Consider the following 25,780-nt stretch of genomic DNA (forward strand, 5'->3'; position numbering starts at 1 on the left):
TGTGCATTTGTGGGGCAGCAGTTTCTGTGTGTTAAAAAAATAGTCTCTCCAGCTATAGTCATAAATCCTGTTGACCTTCTAAAGGAGACCATAGAAAAGGTCTTATCATTGAGCTCGCTTAAAAAAAAAATAGCTGGGAGCTGTGGCTCAAGCCTTGAATCCCAGAACTTTGGGAGGCTGAGGCAGGCGGACTGCTTGAGCCCAGGAGTTCAAGAGCAACGTGGCAAAACCCCATCTCTACAAAAAAATACAAAAATTAGCTGGGTTGGTGGCATGCACCTGTAGTCCCAGCTACTTAGGAGGCTGAGGTGGGAGGATTGCCTGAACCCAGGAGGTAGAGGCTGCAATGAGCTGCCTGGGCGGCAAAGTGAGACTCTGTCTCAAAAAACAAACAAACCAAAAAACCCTTAACCGTTTTAACCCATCATTGCTCAAGCTCTGAATCACCAATGATGTTTTTTTCTCTGCAGAGCGCTGTGGAGCTGTCCCTCTGCCCAGCATCACCCAGCCAAGCAAACTGCAGGGTGCAGATATGCCTTTGGACTCACAATCACAGACACACCACACATTTTTGCCATGCTTACCGAGATGCTCACACCCAGAGAGCAAGTCCATCAAGGTCTGGGATGGCACGAGGCAAGGGGCCTCCAGGACCCAAACAGGCAGTGTGGGAACAGGCTCCTGTCCCAGAGCCCCTGCTGTGGTCTGCTCCACCCAGGTGTGCCTGTGGCCAGCCACCTCCAAACACGATCCCCCTGGCCTGGCTGACAGGCTGGTCTTGATGCTGCGGCGGGGGTGGGGAGAAGGCCACTCACCGTGCACTTGTGGGGCTTCTCGCCTGTATGCCGCCGCATGTGCACCACCAGCATGTACTGCGCCTTGAAGGGCTTCTGCTCCCGCGTGCAGGCCTGCCAGCGGCACACGAACTCCTTCTTCTCCCCGTGGATGTGCTCGTTGTTGATGTGCTGCCGGAGGGACAGGCCCAGAAGAGGGTAAGCAGGGACAGAGGCCCACAGACCACCCCCTGCTGTCAGCTGACCACCTGCACCGGCCCCACCCAGCCCTCCCCGACCTGTGTGCAGACCACCCACCCTGCTGACCACACCTATTATGTTCAGACCATGCTCCTCATTGCCCATCCCACCTACTATATGCAGACCACTGACCCAACAAGACCACCCCTACAAGCCAGGCCACGCCTCCTCATGAATCATCACTAGCTGCCCTTAAATGAAGGCCTACTGCGTGCCGCTTATCTTCCCTGCATTTTCCAATCAGTCATCAAAGTGACCGTCTATATTGGGCAAAGCCATCCCGTGCACCACAGCCTGGGCTCTGGGCTCTGGTGTGATGACACTCCCAGGCTGCAAACAGTAGGCACTAACCGCAGCGAGGCAAACGTACCCATAGTGGGTGCATGAGAAGCCTCTCCTAAGCTTGCCCCTATTGTTTCAGAGGTTTGTAAATAACATATTTTGTTTCAATAGAAAAGTAACACATGCTTATCTTTCTATTTTTGGCATTGAGCCATGAGATAATGGCTTTGTCCCCTTTCCACAAAGGCACAGAGAGTTCAGTGGCCTGCACAGGGCCCTGGCAGTCGGCGCGGTGGAGCCAGAACTGACCTTAGTGGTGGGCTCTGGGCACTGTGAAGCTTATCCTGGGAGAAAACGGCCCAGGCAAGTGAGTTGGGACAGCCAGTGCAGCACGACTAACCCTGCTGCGTATCTCAGGTAAGGCTGGGTTTGCTTCCCCAGCCTGATGGCGAGGCCAGGAGACTCAAGTCTTGGAGGCCTCCCCTTCCTCCTCTGTTCTCAGTTTCCTCCCCCGTCTTCACTTCCTCCCAGCCCCCCTCCCACAACCTCTAGACCCACACTGTCCAATGCAGTGACCACTTGCCTCATGTGGGGCTCTTGCACACTTGAAATGTGGCTGGCCTGAGCTGGGATGGGCTAGAAGTGCAAACTACACACCAGTTTCAAAGACTTAGAATGGAAAAAAAAGAATACACAATATCCCAGTAACTTTGTTTTCTATTGACTACCTGCTAAATGATATTTCAGATATATTGGGTTGAATAAAAAATATTAAAATTAACTTCACCTGTTTCTTTTTACTTTTAAATGCACTCCTAGGAAATGTAAATTACATGGGTAGCTGGCATTTGTGGCCTGTAATATTGGACATTCTGCTGTGGAACTTTGCCACCAAAAAAGGCTGTCCCGAGAGCCATCGGGCGCTGGCAGCACCTTGCCCCAGAAGACAGAAAACTGCCAGGCCCTCCTGCCCTGTGCGACTCGCCCAACTGTCATGCATACAGATGCCCCTGCTGGAGCATGTGAAATCTTCAGTGCTTTGAACTTCCAGGGAAATCTTATCATATTAGCCTCCCTTTCCATTTTTAAAGCCTTTCAAATGATAAAAATGCTTCCTGACAATGCCTTTCATTTTTTTCTTATTGGTTTACTTAGCAACAAATTGTTAATAATCGACCAGGGGCTCCAGCTCGCCTGTGCGCCTGCTCCATCCCTCTTTCCGGGGAGCAGAGAGAAACAGAGAGAGAGAGAGACAGACAGACAGAGCTGGGTGAAGGGGTCTGCTCTTTCCAGGGCCTGGTGGAGGTGGCCACCTATAGCTCCAGGACAGTCCAGGGCACAGGCAGAAGCCCCTGGCTAAAGCTTCTCAGTTTGGGGACCGTCTGCATTCATCTGAGGAATTCCGTGCCTGCTCTTTGGGGCTGACCCACTTATCACAGAGCACGTCTTTGACATCCTCATCTGCATGCTCTGGCTTTGGCCTTCCCCTGGCCTGAGAGACTGTCCCTCTCTCCTCCTTTCATCTAACTGATTTGTTCTGCAACTCACAGCTCCACGGTCCCTGCTCCATTGAGGGCTTGTTTACCCCAAAGAGGTGGTACAAGTTGAAAAATTAAGTTTGAGATCCAGAAGGGGTTAGATAAGACCCTGCTTCACCAGTTCTATGTCAGCTGCATTCATTTGCTGGGAAATTCTGGTCTTCTGGGTGACAACTGTGTTTGGGAGGACAAACTCCAACACAAAAGAAACCTACAGTATTTGTGAGCAAGTTGCATAAGTGGAAGAAGCAGCGGGAGTCGGTGTGTCCTAAATGCTAAGTTCACAGAGCTGGGGAGAAGCAAGTGCCTCTGGGACAGCTTCTGAATATGAATAGGAGATGTGTGCATGTGTGTGTGTGCATGTGTGTGCACGTGCAGCATGTGTGTCTGCTCTTCCCAGCAATTGAGCTACTGATTTAGTGGGTTCATCTTTATAGACACTCACTCACCAAGGAGTATGTGCTGGGGAGTTGGGAGGTGGCTTTCTTGAATTTAAGTTCTCCTCTGGATGGAGAAGAGAGAACCACTCAGGGCTGGTGTGGGGAACAGGCAGGAGGAGGAAGGAGGGAGCTGCTAGGTGCGGAATGTCTGCGAGCTACTAAGTGCTGACGAACATGATTGACCCTCCTGCGGGGTAGCATCAACCCCCTTTATAGGAAAAAAAATGAGGCTCACAGAGGTGGAGTCACTTGCTCAGAACCACTCAGCTGGTTGTGGTGGGGACAGGTTTGGAGCCAGGTGTTTCCCGTGCCAAGCCTCTGCTCTGCACACTGCACACATCACCCCTAACTGCCATATAAGGGATGCTGCGGTATGAGAGTTTGGAATGAGGACCAAGAGGCGTATCCTGAAGGTCTCGCCGGCTCCCATGGTCATCTCTAATCACCTGAGCTGTCAGTACTCAAGCACTGTTAAGCAGCCTCCTCTCTGATCTGGGTGTAGACGCCCACCTGCACCCATATCCACTGGGTATCTGTGAATAGTCCCCAAAAGGAAAGGATCAACTCCTTCCTTCATGGGAGAAGTTTCTTTCACTTATTATTGTGTAGATACTGGCTGGTTTAACTAATCGTATTTCCCTCTTTGCACTGGCTATTAGGAATCTCAGAAAAAAAATGTGTATATAGACTATAGCTCAAAGCACTCGGTTTTTAATACTACCTCTATTCCTGGTTTCACTTTATTGTTCTCTTTTCCCTGACAGTCTCATTTACTTATTTTTTCTATTAATCTTTTGTATTACATATGTATTGGAAGCCATCTTAAAAACAGGCAGGGCACACATAAGTAATTATGCCTCCCACTTGCAGGGGATGTGGCCCAGGCATCTCTGGGGGTCTCTTCCTCCAGCCCCTTCTGTCTAGTAGAGGCCCTGGAAGGCTCAGCATCCTGCATGGCCTGGGCTGTGCCCTGGTTGGCGGGCTGCTGGGGTTCAAAGGCTTACATGCACCAGCTGCTCCTGGGTGTCGTACTCCTTGGTGCAGTCTTCCCAGTGGCAGTTGGTCTCATAGATGACCACCTCAGCTTCCTGCTTACAGTCATCCCGGTCCAGATCTTCCTTGAGGTCAGCCAGCTGCTCCTGGGAGAGGGGAAGGGCACACCCACATGAGCCGTGTCCAGACACCTGACCCTGAAAAGAGGTCGCTGTTAGTCCCATGCATTCTGTGTGTGGGCTGTTACAGGTGTAGATGCAAGTGTGTGTGTTACAGGTGTGTGTGCATACACACAACACATGCATGCAGACACACACACACACACTCATCAGCCTTTTTAGCTCCTTTCCTCAACTCAGCCCCGTCCATAGCTCTCCTTGTCAGATGGCCTGTCCTGGGGCCCCTCCTCTTTCCTCTCCAGTGCACACTTGTCTTCATCAAAGTGCTGCGGGGAACCAGTTTTCCCTGCCACAGCCCTAACGCATGGGCATCTGCATTCTTGTACGATAGGGAGGATCCGAGGCCCTCCCCATGAATACACAGTGAGCTCGAGGCAGCCTAGGTCTGGACTTGAGTCTCCTGACCACATTAGGGCCTGTGTGGCCATTTTAATGAGGTGAAGGAAAGACCCCTGAGACATTCCTTCACCTGATCGCAGGTACCTGAAATTCCTTCACCTGATCACAGGTACCTGAAATTCCTCCACCTGATCACAGGTACCTGAAATTCCCATCAAAAAGGACAGTCTTTTTCTCTCAAACTGGCAACAGACTGAGAATTAACCCACAAGACCATCCCTACCCTCACTGATGCTAACCAGGGGCACCCTCTGAGCAGAGGACATGAGAACAGGCAAGAGGTACCTGCCTGGGGTCAGGGCACAGGGAGAGGCTCAGATACTCCAGGTAGGGACAGAAAGTCCGCGGAGGGCCTACAAGGGCTGTCAAGGACTCCCCAGTATTCCACTGGTCTGCTAGGCAGGCTGAGAGCAAAGCCAAGCAAAGAGGCAGATGTTACCAAGATTGCTTCGCATTTCAAACTCTCTCCAAAAACAGCAGGAAAATGTTGTCTTTCAAAATAGCCTCTGGGGAAAACATGTATAGTCAGGCTCAGGGGGATGAAGGACCTCGCCCCATAGTCAAAAGGCCTAACCCCCACTGGCTCCGGGGACTCAGTGAGTGGTACCATAGCTGCCCAGGTCAGGATTTCAGTCCTAATGCTAAGTCCCTTTCTGGGAGTGGCAGAAATTAGCCTCAGGATGCCCTGTTGTCAGTGGAGACTCAAACCCCACCTGACTTTCCATAAGAGCTGCAAAGACCTCTTCCAAGAAGGGTTCCTGATTGTTTCTCAGAGGACCTTTCAATGAATCCACTTGTTCTGAACAGGAAAGCAACAACATGTCATACAATAGCTCCAGGGGCTACACTGGGACCAAGTCAAAAGGAAGGTGTGGGAGCATTTCCTTTCCAGATCTTTAGCAATGGGATCGTCTGGAGGCTGTCGGGGTGAGACCATGGGGAGAGTGGACCAGAGGGCCTCCTATCACCCTCTCCACTCTTTGAGAAGACCTGGAAGTCAGCCATTCACCTTACAAATGAGTCAGGGAGTCCTTGGTCAGTGAATCAGGACACTGAGCGACAGGGGGACAACCTCCTCATGATAAACAGCTTTCCTTGCACTGACACTTGTGCAGATCCAGGCTGGGCAGGCAGGAGGCCCTGTGTGGCCCGCCTGGGTTGGAGGGCGGGCATAGGGCCCTACCGGCGTGTGGCCATGGGACTCCCAGGTGCTCAGTGCCTGCCTGCCAGCCCTGTCCTCACCATTCCGGCGTGTTTATCTTCCCTGGATATGTGCCGTCCTCATCAATTTCATCGGCCCCCGATGATGGTTGGCCTCGTGGAAACCATGCATCATGCTGAGACCAGCTTTGGCGTCAGCAAGGGGAGAAGAATTTGTCATCAACCCCTCTGCTTGCCTGACAATAACAGAAGCCAATATTTCATGAAAATTAAGTGCCCAGAGCATGCCTGATGGTTCACAGTTTTGATAAAGGATGGTCGGCAGATGCAGGGGAGACGGGGATAGGAGGCCCCGAGCATCCTTGGTGTCCAAGATGTGGCTTCTGTGGTAATGGATGAAGACTGGGCCACCATGGGAGGGCTTGGGGGACCAGGGGCTTACTTACCAGGTCAACAGGCACGGCACGCCCTTTACAAGACAGGCCCCTGCTCCAAGAGTGGGGGCTGCCTGCATGCTGTCTTGGAGCAGAATAAATAAGTGGCAAGGTTTCCAAAAGGATCAGCGCAGGGTCTGGGCCACGCGATAGGCCTGCACTGGGCTGTGGGCTGCTCCGCTCTTCTCTCCCCGCTTGAACTTGTCCTATCTTACCCCTCACCACGCCACTCACTGACTCAAATGTGCGTTGAATCATTGGAAAGTACTGTGTCAGTGACTGCACACTTGCACGAACCCTGGTGGCATGGAACCCAGTCAGGCACTTCTCCCACAGTGCCACCTCTCCAAAGCTTAGAGTGCAGACAGGGAGACAGGTGTGCACACAGCACATGCCCTGAAGTGACCCCTGAGCTAGGCTGGGTATGTGGGCCTGGAGCTGAGTCCTATTACCCAGGAGAATCAGGAAGGGCTGAAGTGGCAGCGAAGGAGCCAGAGTGGGGTAGAGTTCCAAGAGTGAGAGCAACCTAGAAGGGCCTGGGCCATTCCGCGGACATGAGCAACTCAGCTAGGCTGTGGCTGGTGCTGTGCACAGGTCAGGTGTGGGGAGAGACAGATGCAGCCTGAGACAAGAGGGATGGCTAGGCAGAAGTTCATTCATTCACTCACTCATTCATTCACCATGTGTGATGGGAATGTAGTATGTCCAGGGTGCTGGGAACACAGTGGTGAGAAAGTCACAGCTCAGCATTCCCACCCAGTCCTCCCTGGGTCACTCATTCATCCATGCAGGCAGCCAGCCAGCCGTCCGTTCACCACCAAGGGTACAGCCCCAAGGCAGCCCACAGGCCTGGTCCTAGCTGGAGGAAGGTGGTGTGGCTGGCAGCAGGTTACCTGCGTCAGCGCCAGAGGGGAGGCCGGCCGCAGGCCCTCAGGCTCGGTCTTGACCTTGCTGCGCTTGTGAATGGCGACAGGGTTGACGGTGCTGCTGACGGCCGACTCACTGCTCTGCTTGTTCTGAGGAAGGGTGAAGAGGACAGTCTGTTACTCAGAGGCAGGGCAGGGATATCCCAAATTTTTTTGGATTTTAACTCTAGGATCTCTCCACACAGACCATCTGGGCTAACCCTGTGTTTAAAGTATCAGAAATAGAGTCCCCAGCTCAGTCCTGCCAGTGGCACATGTCCTGCTACAGGAGAGCACCCAGACCTGGGCATGCCAACCCCCATCTCTCCATCACCACCTCCCCAAGACTTCTGGGAAATGGGAAAGAGACCTTCTCTTTGGAAAATGCGGGGTGCCCTTGCTCCTGTTCTGACCAGGCTCAACTTCTCAGCCCTCCAGAGCAGGGGACACTGTGGGTCTGAGAACAGGGCCTGGCCAGCCAAGGGCATAGGGGGCCAGAGCCCGGTTCCTCAGGAGAAGCGGCTAGAGCTAAAGTATCAGGTGATGTTTCCAGAGCTGACAGCCACTGTCGTGGGGAGGCTGTGGGGGAGCCACCAGGAGCCCTGGGGTGGAGAGGGAGGACATTCTGGAACAGAGGACACTTCTAGAGGACATGGTGTCCTGTCTTCCTTCCAAGGGTGTAGCCACATCCAGGCTTTGCCATTTGCTGGTGGGTGGCCTGAGGTGGTCCCTTCACCTCTGGCATCATCGTTGTCAGTGCTCCCAGGATCAGAGCCTATGGGGGCTCTGCACGCATGAGCTTGTTTATATGCACAGTGACCCCACCTAGGTGTCAGGAATCCCACTTTGCAGATAAGTTAGCTCAGGCTGCTAGAGGGAAAGAGATTTGCTGCTTTCAGGCAAGTTAGGATCCCAAAGATGGTCTGACTGATGCTAAGGCCTGTGCCTTTCCATGTCCTTATCTGTAAAAGAACACTTCATTTGCCAAATAATAATGGCACCTAGGATGTGCCAGGCACCGTACTAGGATGCCCAGGCATGCTCAAGGCCCGTTGGAAGGGTCAAATGAGGCAGTGTGTGAAAGCCTGCTGCAAATGCACATCATACAACGAAACTGCACAGTGTTATAATGATTCACGCACCCACCCATGCCATGTGCTGTGCATGGAGTGCCTCCATGGTGCCAGGCCCTGGGAACTCAAGGCTTTCTCCATCTACTTACTATGCTTCTTGGACAGGAGACGGCAGAATTGAGAAGCTGGGAGCTTCCCATGGACTGAACCCAAGTCTCACCCTTTCTGTAATGTGGCCTCTGCCCAGAAGGCACCCCAGTGGCCAGACGTGAATCCAGAGGCCCTCCACAAGTTCTTAGCATGAGCTGGCAGTGAACAGCCCTCATGCGTCCAGATGAGTACCCAGTGGCCATTCTGGCCCCTGCACCCACCTACCTGGTTGGCGTCACTCAGACAGTTGCTGCTGCTGCTGAGCTGGGTGGGCGTGGCATTGATGGAGGTGAGTGACATGGGCTGCTGGGCCAGGAAGGTGGGTGAGGGCTGGATCAGGGGTGGTGTGTGTCCAAAGGCTGACCCCAGACCCCTCTGCTGGCTCAGAATCTGCTGGTAGGCCACGGGGTTGATGGGGTGGGGGAAGGTGAAGGCTGGGCTGCAACAGAGAGCAGACAAGGAAGTGGGGGTGGGGGATCGGGGGCTCTCTTAGGCTGACACTTCCTGGGCAGAGAGAACCTTGCCCAGGGGATAGGGATGAGCATGTTGCTAGCCCCACCATCACTGTGGCTTCCTCACTCAAGAACCAGCTGTGGCTTCCTACCTACTGTCTGCCACTCACCTTCTGTGATCAGCTCCCAGGTTCTGCCCCAGGATGCAGCCTTCACCCCTGGCAGGCTGGCTCCCAGCAGGGACCAGGCTCCATCTCATCCCCACATCCTGGCCTTCCCAGTGCTGTGATACCTAGATGCATGTCTGTATCACTGCTCCCTGACTACGGGAAACCCACGAGGCCTCCGAATCCTGTTCTAATGCCCCTCATCCAGGAATCATGCCCTGAGCCCTCCAGCTTGCATTATTCTCCTCTTCTTACTGCACTTCTAGGCTCTGTCACACCACTTGCATAAGAGCCACCCTTCACACAGCAGGATACCAAGGAAAGATTGGTGACCCGTGTGGTTGGGCCGTAAAAGACATTGTGGCTTCCTCCAGCTTCCTCTCACATCATAGGCTGCAAGGTGGGCTGGGACCTGTCTGCCATGTTGTGAGGACACTCAAGCAGCCCTAAGCAGAGGTTCACAGACGAGGAACAAAGGGCACTGCTGAGAGCCCTGTGAGGGGGCATTCTGGCCCAGTCGAGCCTTCAGCGGGATGAAGCACTGGCTGACAGCTTGACTGTGGCCACCTGAGAGAGCCGGAGCTCAGCCTGTCTCAAATTCCTGACCCTCAGAAATGGGGTGAGATAACAATTGCTTGTGGTTTTAAACTGCTATGTGTTGGAGCAATTTGTTAGGCAGCAAAAGATAACAAAATACACTTGTTATTCCTTCCATCTCCAGGTCGTTGGGACAAACTCTCCTGACATTCCTAACACCTCCTGGCCTCTTCCGGAGGTGCTGGAGAGGCATGTGAGTTTCAGTCAAGCTGGCTGGGGTCTGAGTCCTCAGACAAACTAGAGCCGCACAGAAGGGAGAAGGGTGGCTGGTGTCAGTAAGGCTTGGGTATGCCACCATGCGGCTACAGAGGGAGGCCTGCTGCCAGCCCAGAGGCTTGCTGAGAGCATGGGCCATGTCAATGTCACATTTTGTGTGGTCTCCAAGGTTGGCCAATACTTGGCTGCTCCACCAAATTCAGTGAAATACTAGGAAAACCATCTTCGACCTCAAACACCTTTGATTTCACACTTGAGTCATTCATGACAGGCCTGGTCCATGAAGATGTACTCAGATATGGGCTCATTTCAATTTGATCATTATTGGTTTTGAATTCATAAAAAAGGTCCAAGTATGTGGATTCACAAATGCCATAAATCCTGTCTTTCTCCTCAGGTCAAAAGCGCCCACTGAAAAGCCAGCCTCTCCCCACCAGGCCCTCAGCCCAGCTCTGGTCCTCAGCTCTCTGCTTGCAGGGGGGCTCACCTGAGGGCACCTGCTGACAGATGCCCGTAGGAACCGCTGGCCGCCGAGCTGCTTCGGGAGTTGTTGATGTAAGCCACTAGCGAGTTGGGTGAGGTGCGGATCATCCGCTGCAGGTCCAGGCTGGCATCTGAGAGTGGGGAGATGGACAGTGCCCGCTTGCGGCTCAGGCGGGGCGTCACTCGCGGGCTGGAGAAACGGGACACTGTGGGATAGTCAACACAAGACAGGTCAGCATCACTGGGGATGGAGGAGGGGGTGACAGGTGGGTGGGGGACAGGAAGAGCCTGTGAGGATGGTCTAATGGGAATCCTAGCTCTGCCGACTTTCCAGCTGTGGGCTCTTGGGCAAAGGATGTCACCTCTCGGCCTCAGTTTGTTGATCTGTAAAATGGATTGAGCAGCGCTGGGTGTGGTGAGGACTGTAGAAGTGCATGTAAGGTGTTCGGGTGAATGAATATGAGCACTGAGCATAGTGTATTTACCACTGGGTGCAGAGACCAGGGCTGGAATCCAGCAATGCTTACCTCATGACAGGAGTGTGCACGAATCATAAGTGAGCAGTTCAGTGGCCTCTCACCAAGTGAGCCCACCTGGGAAGCCAGCCCCAGGTCAAGAAACAGGGCTTGGCCAGTGTCCACAGGCCCCCTCCATCTTCCAGCCCAAGGGCAGCCGCTATCCTGGCTTCTAACACACAGCTTAGTGTTGCCTACTTTTGAGCTTTGTGTAAATGGAATTTTTAAACACTCTTTCATATCTGGCCTCCTTCATCCACATGGTCAGTTTGTAAGATTTCTCCATGCTATTGTGTGTGACAGAAGCTCACCTGTTCCCACTGCTATGGAGAATCCCATGGGGAAGAGAGTGAATGGAAGTGCTCCAAGGTCACGGGTCACGTTGTACCTGAAATCACCACTAAAGTGTCCCCTGATAGGGCATTTGCCAAGCAGAGGCCTGGATGGCGCCCCCCAGACTCTTCGAGATGTCTGGGCCTTTGGCTCTCTCTCCAGAGCCTGCTGGGCAGCCTGCTGTAACAGGGCAGAGAGGACACGAGGACATGGCAGCGAGAGGCATCCTGACACAGGCAGGTGCTCCTGCATACTGAAGTCCTCAGTTCTAAAGTCGCCTGAGGCTCTGGGAAGCTGTTGCTTTGAATGTGCGCACCACATGCATGCAGGCACACATGTACGCAGGTGCACACACCACCCATGCATGCAAACACTTGTGTGCACCCACACGCAGACATGTGTACACATGCATATGCACACATATGTGTGGACACATGGCTATGCCCTCAGTCCTCACCAGCTGCTGTCGCACACCTACATAACTGTGGAAGGGAAGAGGGCTTGCCCCAGACAAGAGTACCCTGCACCCTAGGACCAAAGGCTCTTCCACTGTGGTTCCAGACTGCTCCCCCTCACGGTGCCCCCATCAGGATTCTAGGTCTCTGACCTGAACAAACGGTGGCCTAGAAATGGTCTGACAACACTGCTGGATGACTCTCTACAAGCCAAGCTTCCTGCCCTGTCCAGATCCCCCAGAGCCAGTCTCCTCTTTTTAAAGGGCTCTGATAGTGCTGACCACCAGGGCTGGCACGAGGTGTAAATTAGGCGAAGCGTGAGAAGCACCTGGCCCATGGTAGGGCACAGTAAATGCTTGAGCCTGTCCTTGACTTTCTGGACACCTGCATGGAGCAGCCTCTTCTCATGTCCCACTGGCTCCTGCCCACCCATCCTTTCCAGGCCTCCGGGTTCCCCATGGGCTGGTAGTGTCGCCCATAAATGATGCTGGGGGTTGCTCAAGCACACTCATGTCTGTGCTCGGCTGTTCCCGGGCTTATGATAACTGCTTTCCTCCCTTCTGCCTGCTCAGACCTGCTGAGACCCCTCCTGGGTACCCCCTCCTCCAGGCAGGCTCCCCTGACTGCAGGGTCTGGCTCCATGGGCCTCCTGCTCACAGTCCACACAGCCTCTTGGCGGGTGCTCCCGAAGCTTTCCTGATGGCTTTGACCACTGACCTTAGGGTCACTCTGAAACATGCACATGGCAGTTCCTTATGTCTCCACAGCTGCAGGAGCACCAAGGGCAGGGGGTGATGGCCTACGAGCCTCTGAGCCCCCCCACTCCATACCTGCCAGTCCCCGAGAAGGCTGTGTGAGGGCAGAGCCCACACCCACCTACTGAACAAGCCGCACGCCCTGGGATCCATGCTGGCCCCCCAGGGCAACCATGCCTGGCCCAGCCCCACACTTGGCTGCAACCCTGAGGAGACCTAGGGATCCCTGGAGAGGCTCTTTCCTGCCAGGCCACCAGGAGAAGCACCTCTCCAAGGCATGGAGAGGACAGAGGACATCCAGGACTGTTGGGCCGAAAGGGGCTTCCAGGGTTTTCTCTCCTAACCGCCTCTTTCATGGGATGAGGGGACTCTGAGGCCACAGAGGGGAGTAGACAGCCAGCAGCCTGGGATGAAGGGACCCTGGGTAGAGGGATGGAGACCTGGACTGGAACAGTGGCCTGCAATGGGGTGAAGTGGGGGCTGCACACCGGGTACCCTGGGCTGGAGCCATAAGTCAGCTGCATGACTTGGGGCAAATTGTTTTACCTGTCACAGACTTGGGGTCTTCATCAATGACACCAGCATAAAACAAGTCCTTGCCAGCTTTGGGGTTGCTGTGACCCAGTGGGATGATGGATGGGGAGGTGGCCTGGGCACTCCAGAGTGGCTACAGTTGAGATGCTCATGTGACCCAGTTAAGTGATGTTAGGAAAGCTCCCAGTTGAAAAAAAAAGTTGAGTTAATCAGAGCATTCTTTTCTTTTGACATCCTTGTCAGCTAAACTTTCTGCTTTCGCTGTTTACTCTATTGGGCTATGAAGACTGGGGCTTACAGATATTTTAGTAAGCAGAGCTACAGTGGGTACACAGAAGACGCCCCATAGTTGCTTCTGGGGATGCCCACTTGCTCTGACCCCACAGAGGGGCCAGGGCAGAGCAGGTAACTCACTTAGACAACTCCTCCTTTCTCTTAACAGCAAGAAGGATCCTAGGCCACCTGCCTGAGGACAGAAAGAGGCAGGGAGGCCCATGGAGCAGGCTACTCCTCAACCAGCTGTGAGGCTGCACTGCAAATGTGATCACCCACTCTAAATAGGGATCCTGGATGGCAAACAGGGGCACCCTGGCTGGAGTGTGCCCCTCTGCTTGCAGTGTCGGCACTCTGGCTGGAGTGTGTTCCTCTAATGCAGCATCTGTATCCTGGCTGGAGTGTGCGCCTCTGACGCAGTATCTGCATCCTGGCTGGAGTGTGCTCCTGATGCAGTATCTGCATCCTGGCTAGAGTGTGCCCTTCTGATGCAGCATCTGCATCCTGGCTGGAGTGTGCTCCTCTGATGCAGCATCTGCATCCTGGCTGGAGTGTGCCCCTCTGTTGCAGCATCTGCATCCTGGCTGGAGTGTGCTCCTCTGCTGCAGCATCTGCATCCTGGCTGGAGTGTGCCCCTCTGCTGCAGCATCTGCATCCTGGCTAGAGTGTGCCCCTCTGTTGCAGCATCTGTATCCTGGCTGGAGTGTGGCCCTATGTTTGCAGCATCTGCATCCTGGCTGGAGTGTGCTCCTCTGACGCAGTATCTGGATAAATGCCTGCTTCTGAATTCTTACGCAAATAATGACCCAGTGACAACCACCGTTTAGTGATGCTTAGACCCACTGACTCATTTAACAGCTACCACCATCCTCCAAGCAAACCAGATAGGCAGCAAAGCAACTATGCTTGAGAGGTCAGTGACTTGCTCAAGGTCACAGAGCTACAGAGGCAGGATTTGAACCCAGGTCCAAAGAAGCCCTGGTGTCTGGACTTTCTAAGGACTCTGTGTCCTCTCTGTCCATCTTCAGAGAGGTCAGCAGAGGCCCAGGGCCAGGAGGATGTCTCATCCCACAAACAGTTTTCGACATCCCACTTTCAGTGACTCTGAAGAGTGAGCCTTCTCAGAGCCAGCTGCCTCCTCGTCCTCTCCTCCTGTCTGCAAGGCAGCTCCAGTTCGGCACAGCCAGCCCCACACTCCTGCCCTGTGCCTGGACCAGCTCTTCCTACAGCACGTGCCTGCCACTTGCTCAGTGGCAAAGCGAGAGATCCGGGAGTCGGCCTTCCCTCCTCCACTCCACCACAATGGAACCCACTTATGTGTGGGCTTTTGAATGCCTCTCAAAATCTCTCCTTTCAAACTCCACTCCCAGTCCACCACTTGCTTGGATCATTCTGGGGCCCTCAGCTAACAGCTGTCCAATCCACAGTGCTCACTGCAAAGACAGATTTTCAACTTGGAAATAGGATCATGTCCCTGCCCTCTCCCCAAAACTTTCCAAAAATCCCCACTGCTGTTACAAAGAGGGCCTAGGCGGTGGCCCTGTGGAATCCCCTCACTCCAGCCACCAGGTCTCCTTCCAGCCCCTCCTCCATATCACCTGCTCAGGGACTTGCACGTGCAGCCTCCTCTGCCTGCTCAGATCTCAGCCGAGTCACCACCTCCCTTGGGATGCCTTCCCTGACCTCCTGGAGTTGGGCAGATCTTCCCTACGCTCAGGCCTCTCTCTCCAAACAAGGGTGGGGGTGAGCTTTCTTCCACTGCGTGGTTATCTGCTTGCTCCTGTCTTTCTCACCATGCATTAGGGACCCAAATCCTTTTTCCCACCTGACCATCCCCAACACTCGAATGCAGCTGGCACAGCCATGAGCCCAGTGGGAGGTGCCAAGGGCTGACCCACGGCACAGACAGGACGTGTTGAGAAAGAACAGATTCACAGTCACCTAAAGACAGCACTTACTCAATGCTACCATCACACGTGCTAGGACTCCTCCAAACTTTAAAGTGTTAAGTAATTTAATCTTCATGACTGTCCCATAAAGAAGAGGCTGTTATGCTCATTTTACAGAAGACAAAACAAAGGACACTAAGTAACTTGCCCAAGGTACAGGGACACCAAAACCACCTGCCACAGGGCCTATGCCCAGGGTGCAGAGGAGGAGAGGTGTCTCAGGGGGCAGGGAGTATGACTGCAGGGAGGCACAGGGAGGTCCCCCTGCATGGGAGGGGGCCCCAGGTGGACACACACACACCTCACTTGGACACACACACACACTCAGGTGGACACACACACCCCTCCCAGGTGGACACACACACACACACACACACACACCCCAGGTGGAGAGACACACACACCCCCCCAAGTGGACACATACACACACACTCCAGGTGGACAGACACACACTCACCCCAGGTGGACACACACACACACACACACCCCAGGTGGACACACACACACACACACACCCAGGTGGACACACACACACACACCCCAGGTGGACACACACACACACACCCAGGTAGACACACACACACACACACCCCAGGTGGACACACACACACATACACCCCAGGTGGAGGCACACACACACACCCCAGGTAGACAGACACACCCCAGGTAGACACACACACACACACCCCAGGTGGACACACACACACACCCCAGGTGGACACACACACACACACCCCCCCCAGGTAGAGACACACACACACACCCCAGGTGGACACACACACACACACCCCAGGTGGAGACACACACACACACCCCAGGTGGACACACACACACACCCCAGGTGGAGACACACACACACCCCCCAGGTGGATACACACACACCCTCCAGGTGGACAGTCACACCCCAGGTGGACGCGAGCACACACGCACACACACACACACACGATGCAGAGGCACACAGCCTCTGCCACTGTCCCTGTCAAGCCTGTCACTTTGTGGCTTCCTTGGAGCACATTTTCTTAGCTTTCCTGAGCCTCTCTTTCCCCATCTGTACAATCAGGGCAGTGTGGCTTGCTTTGCAGGGCTGTTGTGAAGACACACATAGAATGCCAAGAACAGTGCCTAAAACCCAGCGGGCATTCCAAAATGAAATTGCTAATGAATGTGGCTTCTTCAAGGGCTAGGAGGACTGTTCCAAGGGGCAGGGTGAGCCTCCAGTCAATAATGGAGTGAAGAGTGAAGGGCAGCAAGTCTAGGAAAGATGATTGGGCCACGCAGCAACACAGCTGTCATTAGACATCCACTCATCGGCTTGCATTCGGCGTCCTCTCAGCTTCTGGGTTCTTATTTACTGAGTCCACTCCTTGTCAATCCTCACTTCAAAGGAAACTCAAAGAAAGATGCAGAAGTGAATTCTCTGAAAGGCTCCTATTACTTACAAACTGAGTGGCAAATGTGGTAATGTGAGGGGAAAAACCATCTAACATGATATAAAGTAAGAAACACACACATCTTCGTAACACATTTTTTAAAAAAGAATCTGCTGCTAATATTTGGATTCCCACCCTCTCATGTGCCCCTAACAAGAGGAAACAGGCCAAATCTGACAGTGATATTCATCTCTGTTATCCCCGCCTCTCATGGGAAATATGTTTATTAATGCGCCCTTCTCTTGATAAATTACTAAATAGAAAGAAAAGCCTGGCACTCATTTCCCGTGGTTTCTCCTGTGATTTATAACCGGGAACATGGAGTATTCATCTATGGAGGCGCCTGTTTTAATGCCGGTCGGCTACGGGTGACTGGCCACCTGCCCACCCTCACCTGGGCGGACGCCGACACCACCTGCCTCTGGACCTTGCTTCACCCACTAGCTCTTTCTCTTGCTCATTCACGTTTATTCATTGATCCATCAGCCCCTCATGTAGTGCTGAGAGCACACCAGGCATTGATTGGATATCATGGGGACTCCGGGCAGGGATGCCTCTGACCCTGTCCTCATGGAGCTCACCGTGTAGGAGAGAGATGAAGACAGTACTCCCAGGCACTAGGCAGGATTTGCAAGGTGCCATCTAAGCAGGATTATTCTAGAGAATCTCAAGGTGCTCAGGAGGGAGATCATTGTTTTCCCTGAGGCAGTGGGAAGGGCAGGAGATGCAAGAACAGGCCCTGGACTCAGGCAGACCCAGGTTCCAACCCTGCTTGCACACTCTGAACTGGGTAGCTTTGAGCCAATCACTGGTTGTCTCACGCAGAAGATAGGCTACCAGCACCCATCCCAGGGGTGCTATGGGCTGATAGCCAACATATCATCTATACCTGTGGGTGGACTTCCATGGAGTCGGGGCTGGGGATCTCCCCAAGGCCTGTGTGCCCAGGAGCCTGGGCTGAGGGGCAGGAGGAAAGAGCATCATCCTGGCACTGGGTCCCAGGAGGCTTCTCTGTGCCAGATGCCATCCTCAGCCCGGGGCTGGGTGATTTTAGGTTTGATGGAGACAGAGACAGGAACATCCTCCTCAGACAGGGATTAGGTTTTCCATTTCAGGAAAAATTACAAGGCCAGCAGGACGCAGCCTGGTGGTGGGGCTCGGGTACCCTGAATCCTCACTGGCTAAGATGTGTTCCCTGCATAGCCCAACTCCCTCACCCAGATATTGTCTGGCTTGCCGAGGAGATGCTCTAAGGAAATCTGGCCTGAGGACCTTAATGCTCCCACACCTAACTGCCCACAGCCCTCTCACCCCCTCTGATGGGGGAGTAGCAAGAGCCTGGGCCATGGAGCAGAGAGGCTCAGAGTTGCCAGGACCACGGTCTAGCTAAGTGATGAACACAGAGAAACAGGCTGTGCCGCAGGCTCCTCACCTGTGAAGCGGCTTTGTGAAGCTGATGTGGCGGGACAGTCTGTGTGGGTTTACCAGATGACCCATAGACACCGCTTAGCCCGTGCCTGTACACAGCAGCTCCACCACCTCACGCAGGGACCTGCAGTGTGGCTTCCTTTGCCCTGGTTCCCCTTCCTGTCTCGGCAAGGGATCCCTGCCTGACTTGGGCCTCTGGCAGCCCCTCCACCAGCTCTTCCTGCCTCTCTGGGTTTGATCAATGTAATTGGTTTCTGAAAACCCCCCGGATCCACAGGCAGCATAAAGAACAGGCGTCAGAATGGAGGTGACATCCGAGCCAAATTAGTGTCAATATGACAATAAAATGCACGGCTTGGAGGAAGTATGAGCTGTAAACAGATAACATTTCAATCGGAAACATCTCAATCTTCTCAATGTGGTGGAGCGGGGAGGGGGTGGCTGTTCTGTCGTTAAATCACCAATATTCAACAGCATAACATGAGAAAATTCCATTTTAGGGCCCGGGTGACAACCAGTGAATTCCCTGCTCTCCAGGGAGCCGCTCAGCAGAATGATGACCTTGGTTCCCTGACTGGTTCTCTATCACCTTCCCATGCAGCAGCCCTCCTGTCTTCCTGTTGTAAATCAGGACCCCTTTAAGAACAAGAGGAAATGCGCCTTCACCCACCACCGGGAGACCAGGAAGGGTGGGTTTTCATCAGAGCCTGGAAAATCCCTCTGTCCTGCTGGCACCCTGGCCTCAGTGCCCTGGGAGGAACACAGGGCTTGGCTTTCCAATCCCCCAAGAGCCCCGTAGAGACCTCTCTAGCTTCTGGCCTTTCTTGCACCACTGCAGTGTGTTCCCAAATGTAGGGCCACACATGGCCCAGATGAGGTTATTTTAGGTTTGGTGGAGACAGAGACAGGAACATCCTCTTCAGACAGGGATTAGGTTTTCCATTTCAGGAAAAAATACAAAGTTCCATTTTAAGAACCATTTATTTAACCCCAAAAGGTAAGTCTGTTAAAAAATATTATTAAATACACAATTGTGCACGTGGCACTCAGCTAAGGTAAAAATTGGGCTGGTGGTTTGCAAACGGGTGTACTGGGGACAAGGCCCTGCAGGATGAGGACCCACATGGAGTTCCCACCCACCTCTCCCTGCTCGCCCTCTTGCCTGGCAGAGCCCTCTCCAAGCCTTGGCTGGACATTCAAAACCTCCGGAAAGTTCTCTCCCCTACAGTGCTCCCTCCTCTGGGACCATGAATGAAGGTGCTGAGAAAGGAGGCTGGGGTAGGAGGGGCGTCAGGTCGGGACAGGCATTCTGGGTCCTGCCCAGGAACTCACACAGGGCTGCGCTGGAGCTCAGGCACCAGGAAGGCAGGGCCTGCGTGCTGCTCATGATGCGTTGCATCCCTAGACCTAGAACCGGGCCTGGTAAATAGAAGGTGCCCAATAAACACCTGCCGAATCAACCAGTGTGTGTGCATGAGACACAGAGACAGAGAAAGGCAGAGAGAGAAGGCCTGTTCTCCTTGGCTGTCCATGAGCTCTCCAGGCCCCCTGGCACCTGCACAGAGCTCACATGCTCAAGATGATGTGTATGGGGGCTTCCTGGTGTGAACACATATTCCTCAGAGAGAGCCAGGCCCCTTCCACAGGTCTCCTGAACTGCACTGCTGGCGCCAGGGATGGCCCACACAATTTTCTCAGTGAGGATTTGAGCAAAAAGAAACCTAGTGGAAACGCTCATTCACATTCTCTGCTGTGTGGTCTGGAGCTTTCCGGGAGGGACCGGCACAGACCCATGGAGCAGGCAACCACCGAAAACACCTCCTCGACTCCCATGGTTCACGGGAGGGGAGGGGCCGGGGGACACCCCAGAGACAGGTCCAGCCTCAGCCACCTGGCTGAGAGCCCTGGTGTTGTGTTCAGTGTCTCTTAGAGACATACGTGAGTAACCGTCCACGCAGGCCTCGGAGCTAAGTGGAAGTGCGGAAAGCATTTTTAAAAGGTGAAGTGAAGGTTCTGGTTCTAGTTGAAACTGGTTTTGGAAAAAATGTATTAAGTAGCAATAAAAACAGGAGATAATCCTGGACTACTCTGATTTTCTTGGATTGTAACTGACTGGGAACAAAGGGAAAGAAGTTATCTGCTTCTGAAATCCTTGGATAAGAAAAATGCCCCCACCCCCACCCCATACTGGAGCTGGAGAAACTGATATCCCTGCTCAGGCCGACTCTGGAATCTGGTGATGCTTCCCCGCTACCCCCACGTCCTGAAGCCAGATGTGTTCCCAAGGCGGAGGTGGAGAAGGCACGGCGGGTGGGGTGTGATGAGTTAACCAGCAGCTGCTGGAGGGCTGGGAGCTCTCGCGCCCACTGCTGAGCTCACCTCTACGCTCCTCTGCTGCTTCCCAGAGATGCTCAGCCCCAAGGGCTGCCAAATGCTGAGTGCCCGGAAGGCAAAGTCGCTCCCCAGCCCCTTTCAGTCCCCTGTGAGCCAACAGCTACGTTCCTCGAGTGCCTCCTTCCTTAGCTGGAGCGCATCTTTCCATTCCAGGGTCTTTTCTAAGTGCCATTCACTCATTCACTCACTCACCCAACACAGAGGACCTGCTCCTTGCCAGATGTGCTCCCAGACCTGACAGGGCGGGCCATCTGGCCATATGTACGGAGAAGTCCCAGCCAGTTCCAGTTGGGGGCGCCTTGGGTCCCGTTAGTGCAGTGGAGCTAGTTGGTGGCTTGAAAGGCCTGGGGCTGGATTCTTGTGGGGTCTCAGGAGAAGGCCTAGGGCACCGTGCACAGGACTCTGTGCAGGAATGAGCTCACGGAGGTATCTGGGGACCTGCAGGTGGGGCAGTGCATGGCAAGACCAGTGTGCAGTGGAGAGAGACGAGCTGGAGAGGAAGGCCTCTGGATGGGGGTTCTAAAGTCTGAATTTTATCCTGAGGGGGCTAGAAGTGGCAGGGGCTGATCTCAGGATGGCAGAGAGGATAAAGATGGGGATGCTGGATGAGCAGCAGCCATGGAGCAGGGCTATGAGGGCGATATGTCACTGTCTGGCCCGGGAGGGGTGACACGCCACTCTTGGAGGCCTGAGGGACAGGATGGGATGGATGGGAGATGGCAAGGAAAAGGTCTGGGAGAATCTGGGGCCTGGGCTTAGGCAGCAGGTGCACAGAGCTGCCTACAATGAAGATACAGAATCCTGCAAGAGGGAGTGGATTTAAAGAGGGAAAGATATACTGGTGGAAAGAGACCTGCACCAGCATTATTCCAGCACCTGCTAGATGCCAGGCACTGGGCCAGGCTCACATGTGCCATCTCAGTCAATGTGTTTAATCCACACAGCTCACAGGGCTTGGGATTGCCACTCCACACCCCTTCAGTCCTGTCACCACCTCTGAGCCCAGCTACCACAGAGAGGACACCGTGCAGCCAGGCCTGACGCAGGCCTGCCCTGGAACTCGCTGTACTGCTTCTCGCCTCTGGCTCTGGCCCAGCTGCTCTGGGCTGAGCTCAAGTCCACCTGGCCTCGCTGGCCCTCCCTGGGGCCAGGGCTCATGGTTGGTCAGGTGCATGTGCTGCTGAAAACTGCACCCCAGGGAAGGGCAGATGGTGCTGGTAACAAACAGAGCAAGGCCTGGGTCAAGCCACTAGATGCTGGGAGCCCATTTGCTCATCTTAAAGTAAGGAGCATATTTCTAGCCTCAGAAGGTGGCTAAGGGAGTTACATGGAAGAATGTGTGTAAAAGCACAGAACAGAGGCAATCTGCATTCCAATTCACTGTCTCTCACGTGTGCACACACACACACACTCACACACACACAGCAGACGCTCATGCTGCAAATCACTGGATGACTCCCGGCTGCCTGGCTTAGCCCTTCCTGCCCTGTGGGGACACCTGCCTCATCTTACCTCTCTCGGCCATGGTTTCTCTGCCTCGTCCACTTTCCTGTTGGCCTGGTGCCGCCCTCTGGCCCTTGGAAGAAGAGTCCTGCCTGGAGGAAGCTGACATTTGGGTGTGGCAATTTGCACATGGTCCTTCATGCACTCGGTTGCTGCTGTTTGGTTTCTAATATTGGCAAGGAGCGTGTCTAGCACACAACTTTCTCTCAGCACCTCTGACACCTCACTGTGGCTCGTGGGAGCACCGTGTAGTGCTGCTGAGAGGAGAGGGGAACAGAACACATGGATGTGTGTGTACTCAGAGGGACGTCAATGTCCTACAGAGCTGACAGGTGTTGTTGAACATCTGGATGGTGTGCTTAATTCTGGACTAAACACCATGCTGGGAAAGGCAAGGAAGAACGGGACAGACACAGGGACCAAATTCTGGTGGCATCACTGAGGCATGTTATGGCCTCCCACCAGGGCCTGGCGAGGACCACATCCATGAGGGGCCAGCCTCGGAGGTCGGCCGCCCTCTTCTCAGCAAAACTCTTCTTGGGAAGCAGGAGATGTTCAAGATAGCTGAGGAGCCACGTGAGGTGGTTGCTGTAAGTATGAGGTGGGCCAGGCAGAGTGAAGTAGCAGCCAGAGGAGGGAGCTGTCCCAGTGACTGAGGCGGGCAGGGGAAAGGAAAGGAGGAGGCTTCCAGAGAGACTTCCTGGAGGAGGGAGATGTCAGCCAGGCCTTAGGGAAGTGAAGGGCTCCCCTGGAACACAGCCCTGAGGGAGGGTCTGGGTGACCAAGGCAGCAGCCCACCCTGAGTCTCATGGCGTTGCCTGGTCCCACGTGATTTCCCACCAGCCCACCCCAACCTGCTACAGGCTGCACAGCCCTGCAGGCACCAGGGCTGCCCCTGCAGGATGGTCTTCCTGCAGGCATCTGTCTCCCCGCCGTGGGCTATCAGGGAGTGAAAACGCCGCCCCAGGCAGGGCTACGGGAGGCTGGCTCTGCAGGAGGTGCCTGCCTGTCCCCTGTGGTGGCTTCCAGCTCTACTGGCTGCCCTGCCTCCCTGTGTGCCGCTGGCCAGGGCTCCAGCACCTGCAGGTGGAGTGGCACTGACTGGGGGATGAGAGGGGGTGCTGAGCCTTCCACCCCCTCCACTATTCCTTGACACGGGCTCCTTGCTGACCCCAGGCTCGTGGTCAGAGGGTCACAGGTGTCCCTGTGAAAGCAGCTGTGAGGATGGCATTTGGTGGGTGGGAAGGACTTGGTGTCTAACAGGCACCAAAAGCTTCATCTACCCAGGATACCTGACTTCCCTACCTTCTAAGAGGGCCCCACCTATAGCCTCCCAGCTCATTTACTACTCCATCCTTCAAATGCTCAGGCCCGAGACCCTGCGATCAACTTCAACTCCTTCTTTCTCTCAACTCTATATTCTAGCTGGGAGCACATCCTGTGGTTCTACCTTCACGGTCTTCCTGAGACCCGGCCCCTTCTTCCCACCTCTACCAGCTGGACCTCCTGCGCCCATCTTGCCCCCAAATCAATTCTCACATCAGCACGGAAGGAGACTCCTTCTGTGCGACAGTCAGCTCTCTTTTCTCCTCTGCCCAGCCTCATCTCCAGTGAAAGCCAGTCTCTTCCGAGGTGCACTGGCTGGCAAGACCCCGCCTGGAAATTCTGGCCTCACCCCCACTCCCACCCCTCACTGCCAGCACTGGCCTCCTGGCTGTGTCTTGAGCTCGGTGGGCCCACTGCTGCCTCAGGCCCTTTGCACTGCAGTTTCCTCTGCCTGGAGCACTCGCTCCCCGGATTTCAACTTCCCAGTGAGGCTTCCTCTGACTTCCCCATTCCAAACTGCACCCCACTCACCCAGTGCTCGCTCCCCCGCCCCTGCTTTGTTTCCCCGGTCCATTTGTAATTGGCTACTTTCATATGTAATTCCTAGAGCTGCTTAGCATCTGTTTCTCCCCATCGCACTGTAAGTTCCAGCTTCGTTTGCTGTGGTGTCTGCGATGCTTACAATGCCTCCTGACCCATGGTGACTCAGTAAGTGTTGTCCAAAGATTCAGTGCCTGTGGACAGCCACCCTGGAAGGCATCGGGGTAGAGCCCAACCTCTCCTTAAGGGCCCTTGTCCCCAAAAGAAACAGTGAGTGAGCTTCTCAGCCTCAAGAGGAGATCCCCTAGCCCCATCCTCAGCCCCTTGGGGCCGGCACTCACCGTCCACTGGGTTGAGGTAGTCATGGAGATGGGGTGTGCTGGCAGCCCCCCCGCTCTGCATCAGCAGGTCCCCGTAGGGCGCGGGGTGGCCTGCCACGAGGGTCATCTGGTGGTAATAGTCTGAGGGGGTGGTGCCTGGAGCAGGAAGGCCAAACAGTCCCCTCTCCTTAAGGTGCTCCTGGGCCACTGTGGGCAGAGGGGAGAGAAAGAAGCTGTCAGAACCTGGCACTGGCTGCGCCTTCTCCTGCCAAAAAAAAAAAAAAAAGCAGAGAGAAATGCACACCTGGTGTGGGGGGTTCTCTCCTCGGCACTTTCCCCCACTGCCCCACTGTTTGCACTGTGCTGGGCCTGGGCTTGGCCAGCATGAGCTGCGGTGTTGCTGCTGAAGGAGGCCAGACCCCGACCTCCATACTCCCCCATTTCATTAGATTCATAAACAATCTCTCCCTCCTCTGCCTCCATGCTCCTCAGAATCCCGGAGCCCCAGGCCAACAGGATCCATAGTCCTGCAGAGTCTTCCAAGTTAAAAGAAGGTGCAAACAGAGGCACTTCGGCGGCACGCAGCTGGGCCGGGTCAGTCTGTGCCTGAACATTCAGGCTGAGATCGCTGCTGGGGCGCCAGGCCTGGCCAGATAAAGCTCCTGGCCTGCACACATCCTTATCCCTGCAGCGCAGAGCCTCGGGGCTGTCTGCTTCAACCCTAAGGTCAGCCCTGCCCAGGGCTTGGGAAAGAGGCAGCGAGGATGAAATTCAGAGCATCTGAGGGAGGCTGGCCCTCAGCAGGAAGGTGTCAGGAAACGAACGGGAGTTTGGAAACCTAGCACCCCCATCGAGGGTCCACAGGTGTGCAAAGAGGGCAGTCTGAATCTAGGAAGCAAGCTCCTAACCACTGTGCACTATGGCCTCTCTGTTGCAGTCTCGACAAATTTCAAAAGAGCTCTCTCATGCGCTTGGCAGAGAGAGGAGACCGGGCCATGGAAGCTGCCGTCCTCCTCTGCTTCCTTCTCGCCATCTCCTGCTGCACCTCCCAAGAGTCCAGGCCTCCAGCCAGGCTGATCGCCCACGGCCTCTGCCTCCCCTGTCCATGCCTAAAGTTCCCTCCCCTACGCCTTCCTGCCTGCCCACCTTCCCTCAAAACCTTCCCTGAAGATCCCATTTGTCCCCAGTCACACGTGGTCTGGCCAACACTGCCTCGGATCGCTGATGAGCTTCCTAACCTCACATGGCAGGCTCTGGGGCTGGTACCGAGCAGGGCACACAGGACTCGAATTCAGACTTCCTGCCAGCTGCTCTTGAGCCTAATCTGCCATCCTTGGTCACTGCCCAAGGGCTGATGAGGCCTTGGCGTATCTGGTCTACTTCCTGTGGGATTCAGGGCCATGCAAATTAGCCAGGTCCCTGCTATGTTGTGGGGCTGTAAATGGGTACGTGGGTGTTCCAGGAGCTACCTCAGTGTTTATCTTGAACTCATGCATAGCATGGCGCTCCATCAGTCGAAGGC

The 25,780-nt window shown here is 54.5% G+C and overlaps 1 protein-coding gene across 15 annotated transcripts in view; it reads right to left on the reverse strand.

Annotated features, from left to right (window-relative positions):
- Positions 1-25,780, reverse strand: part of GLI2 (GLI family zinc finger 2) — a 257,249-nt gene that overhangs the window by 13,003 nt on the left and 218,466 nt on the right. For 14 of the 15 annotated variants that reach the window (XM_063647347.1, XM_063647349.1, XM_063647346.1 and 11 more), the window contains 6 exons: positions 24,280-24,465; positions 10,508-10,709; positions 8,814-9,027; positions 7,354-7,476; positions 4,299-4,484; positions 816-965 (listed from right to left, as the gene is read on the reverse strand). In XM_063647347.1, coding sequence (XP_063503417.1) covers positions 816-965; positions 4,299-4,484; positions 7,354-7,476; positions 8,814-9,027; positions 10,508-10,709; positions 24,280-24,465 — 1,061 coding nt within the window. The remainder of the gene's footprint in view (positions 1-815; positions 966-4,298; positions 4,485-7,353; positions 7,477-8,813; positions 9,028-10,507; positions 10,710-24,279; positions 24,466-25,780) is intronic. The other variant, XM_054478859.2, reaches the window with a different exon arrangement.

Source organism: Pongo pygmaeus, chromosome 11 (assembly GCF_028885625.2).
Source record: "Pongo pygmaeus isolate AG05252 chromosome 11, NHGRI_mPonPyg2-v2.0_pri, whole genome shotgun sequence".
NCBI classification, from domain to species: domain Eukaryota; kingdom Metazoa; phylum Chordata; class Mammalia; order Primates; family Hominidae; genus Pongo; species Pongo pygmaeus.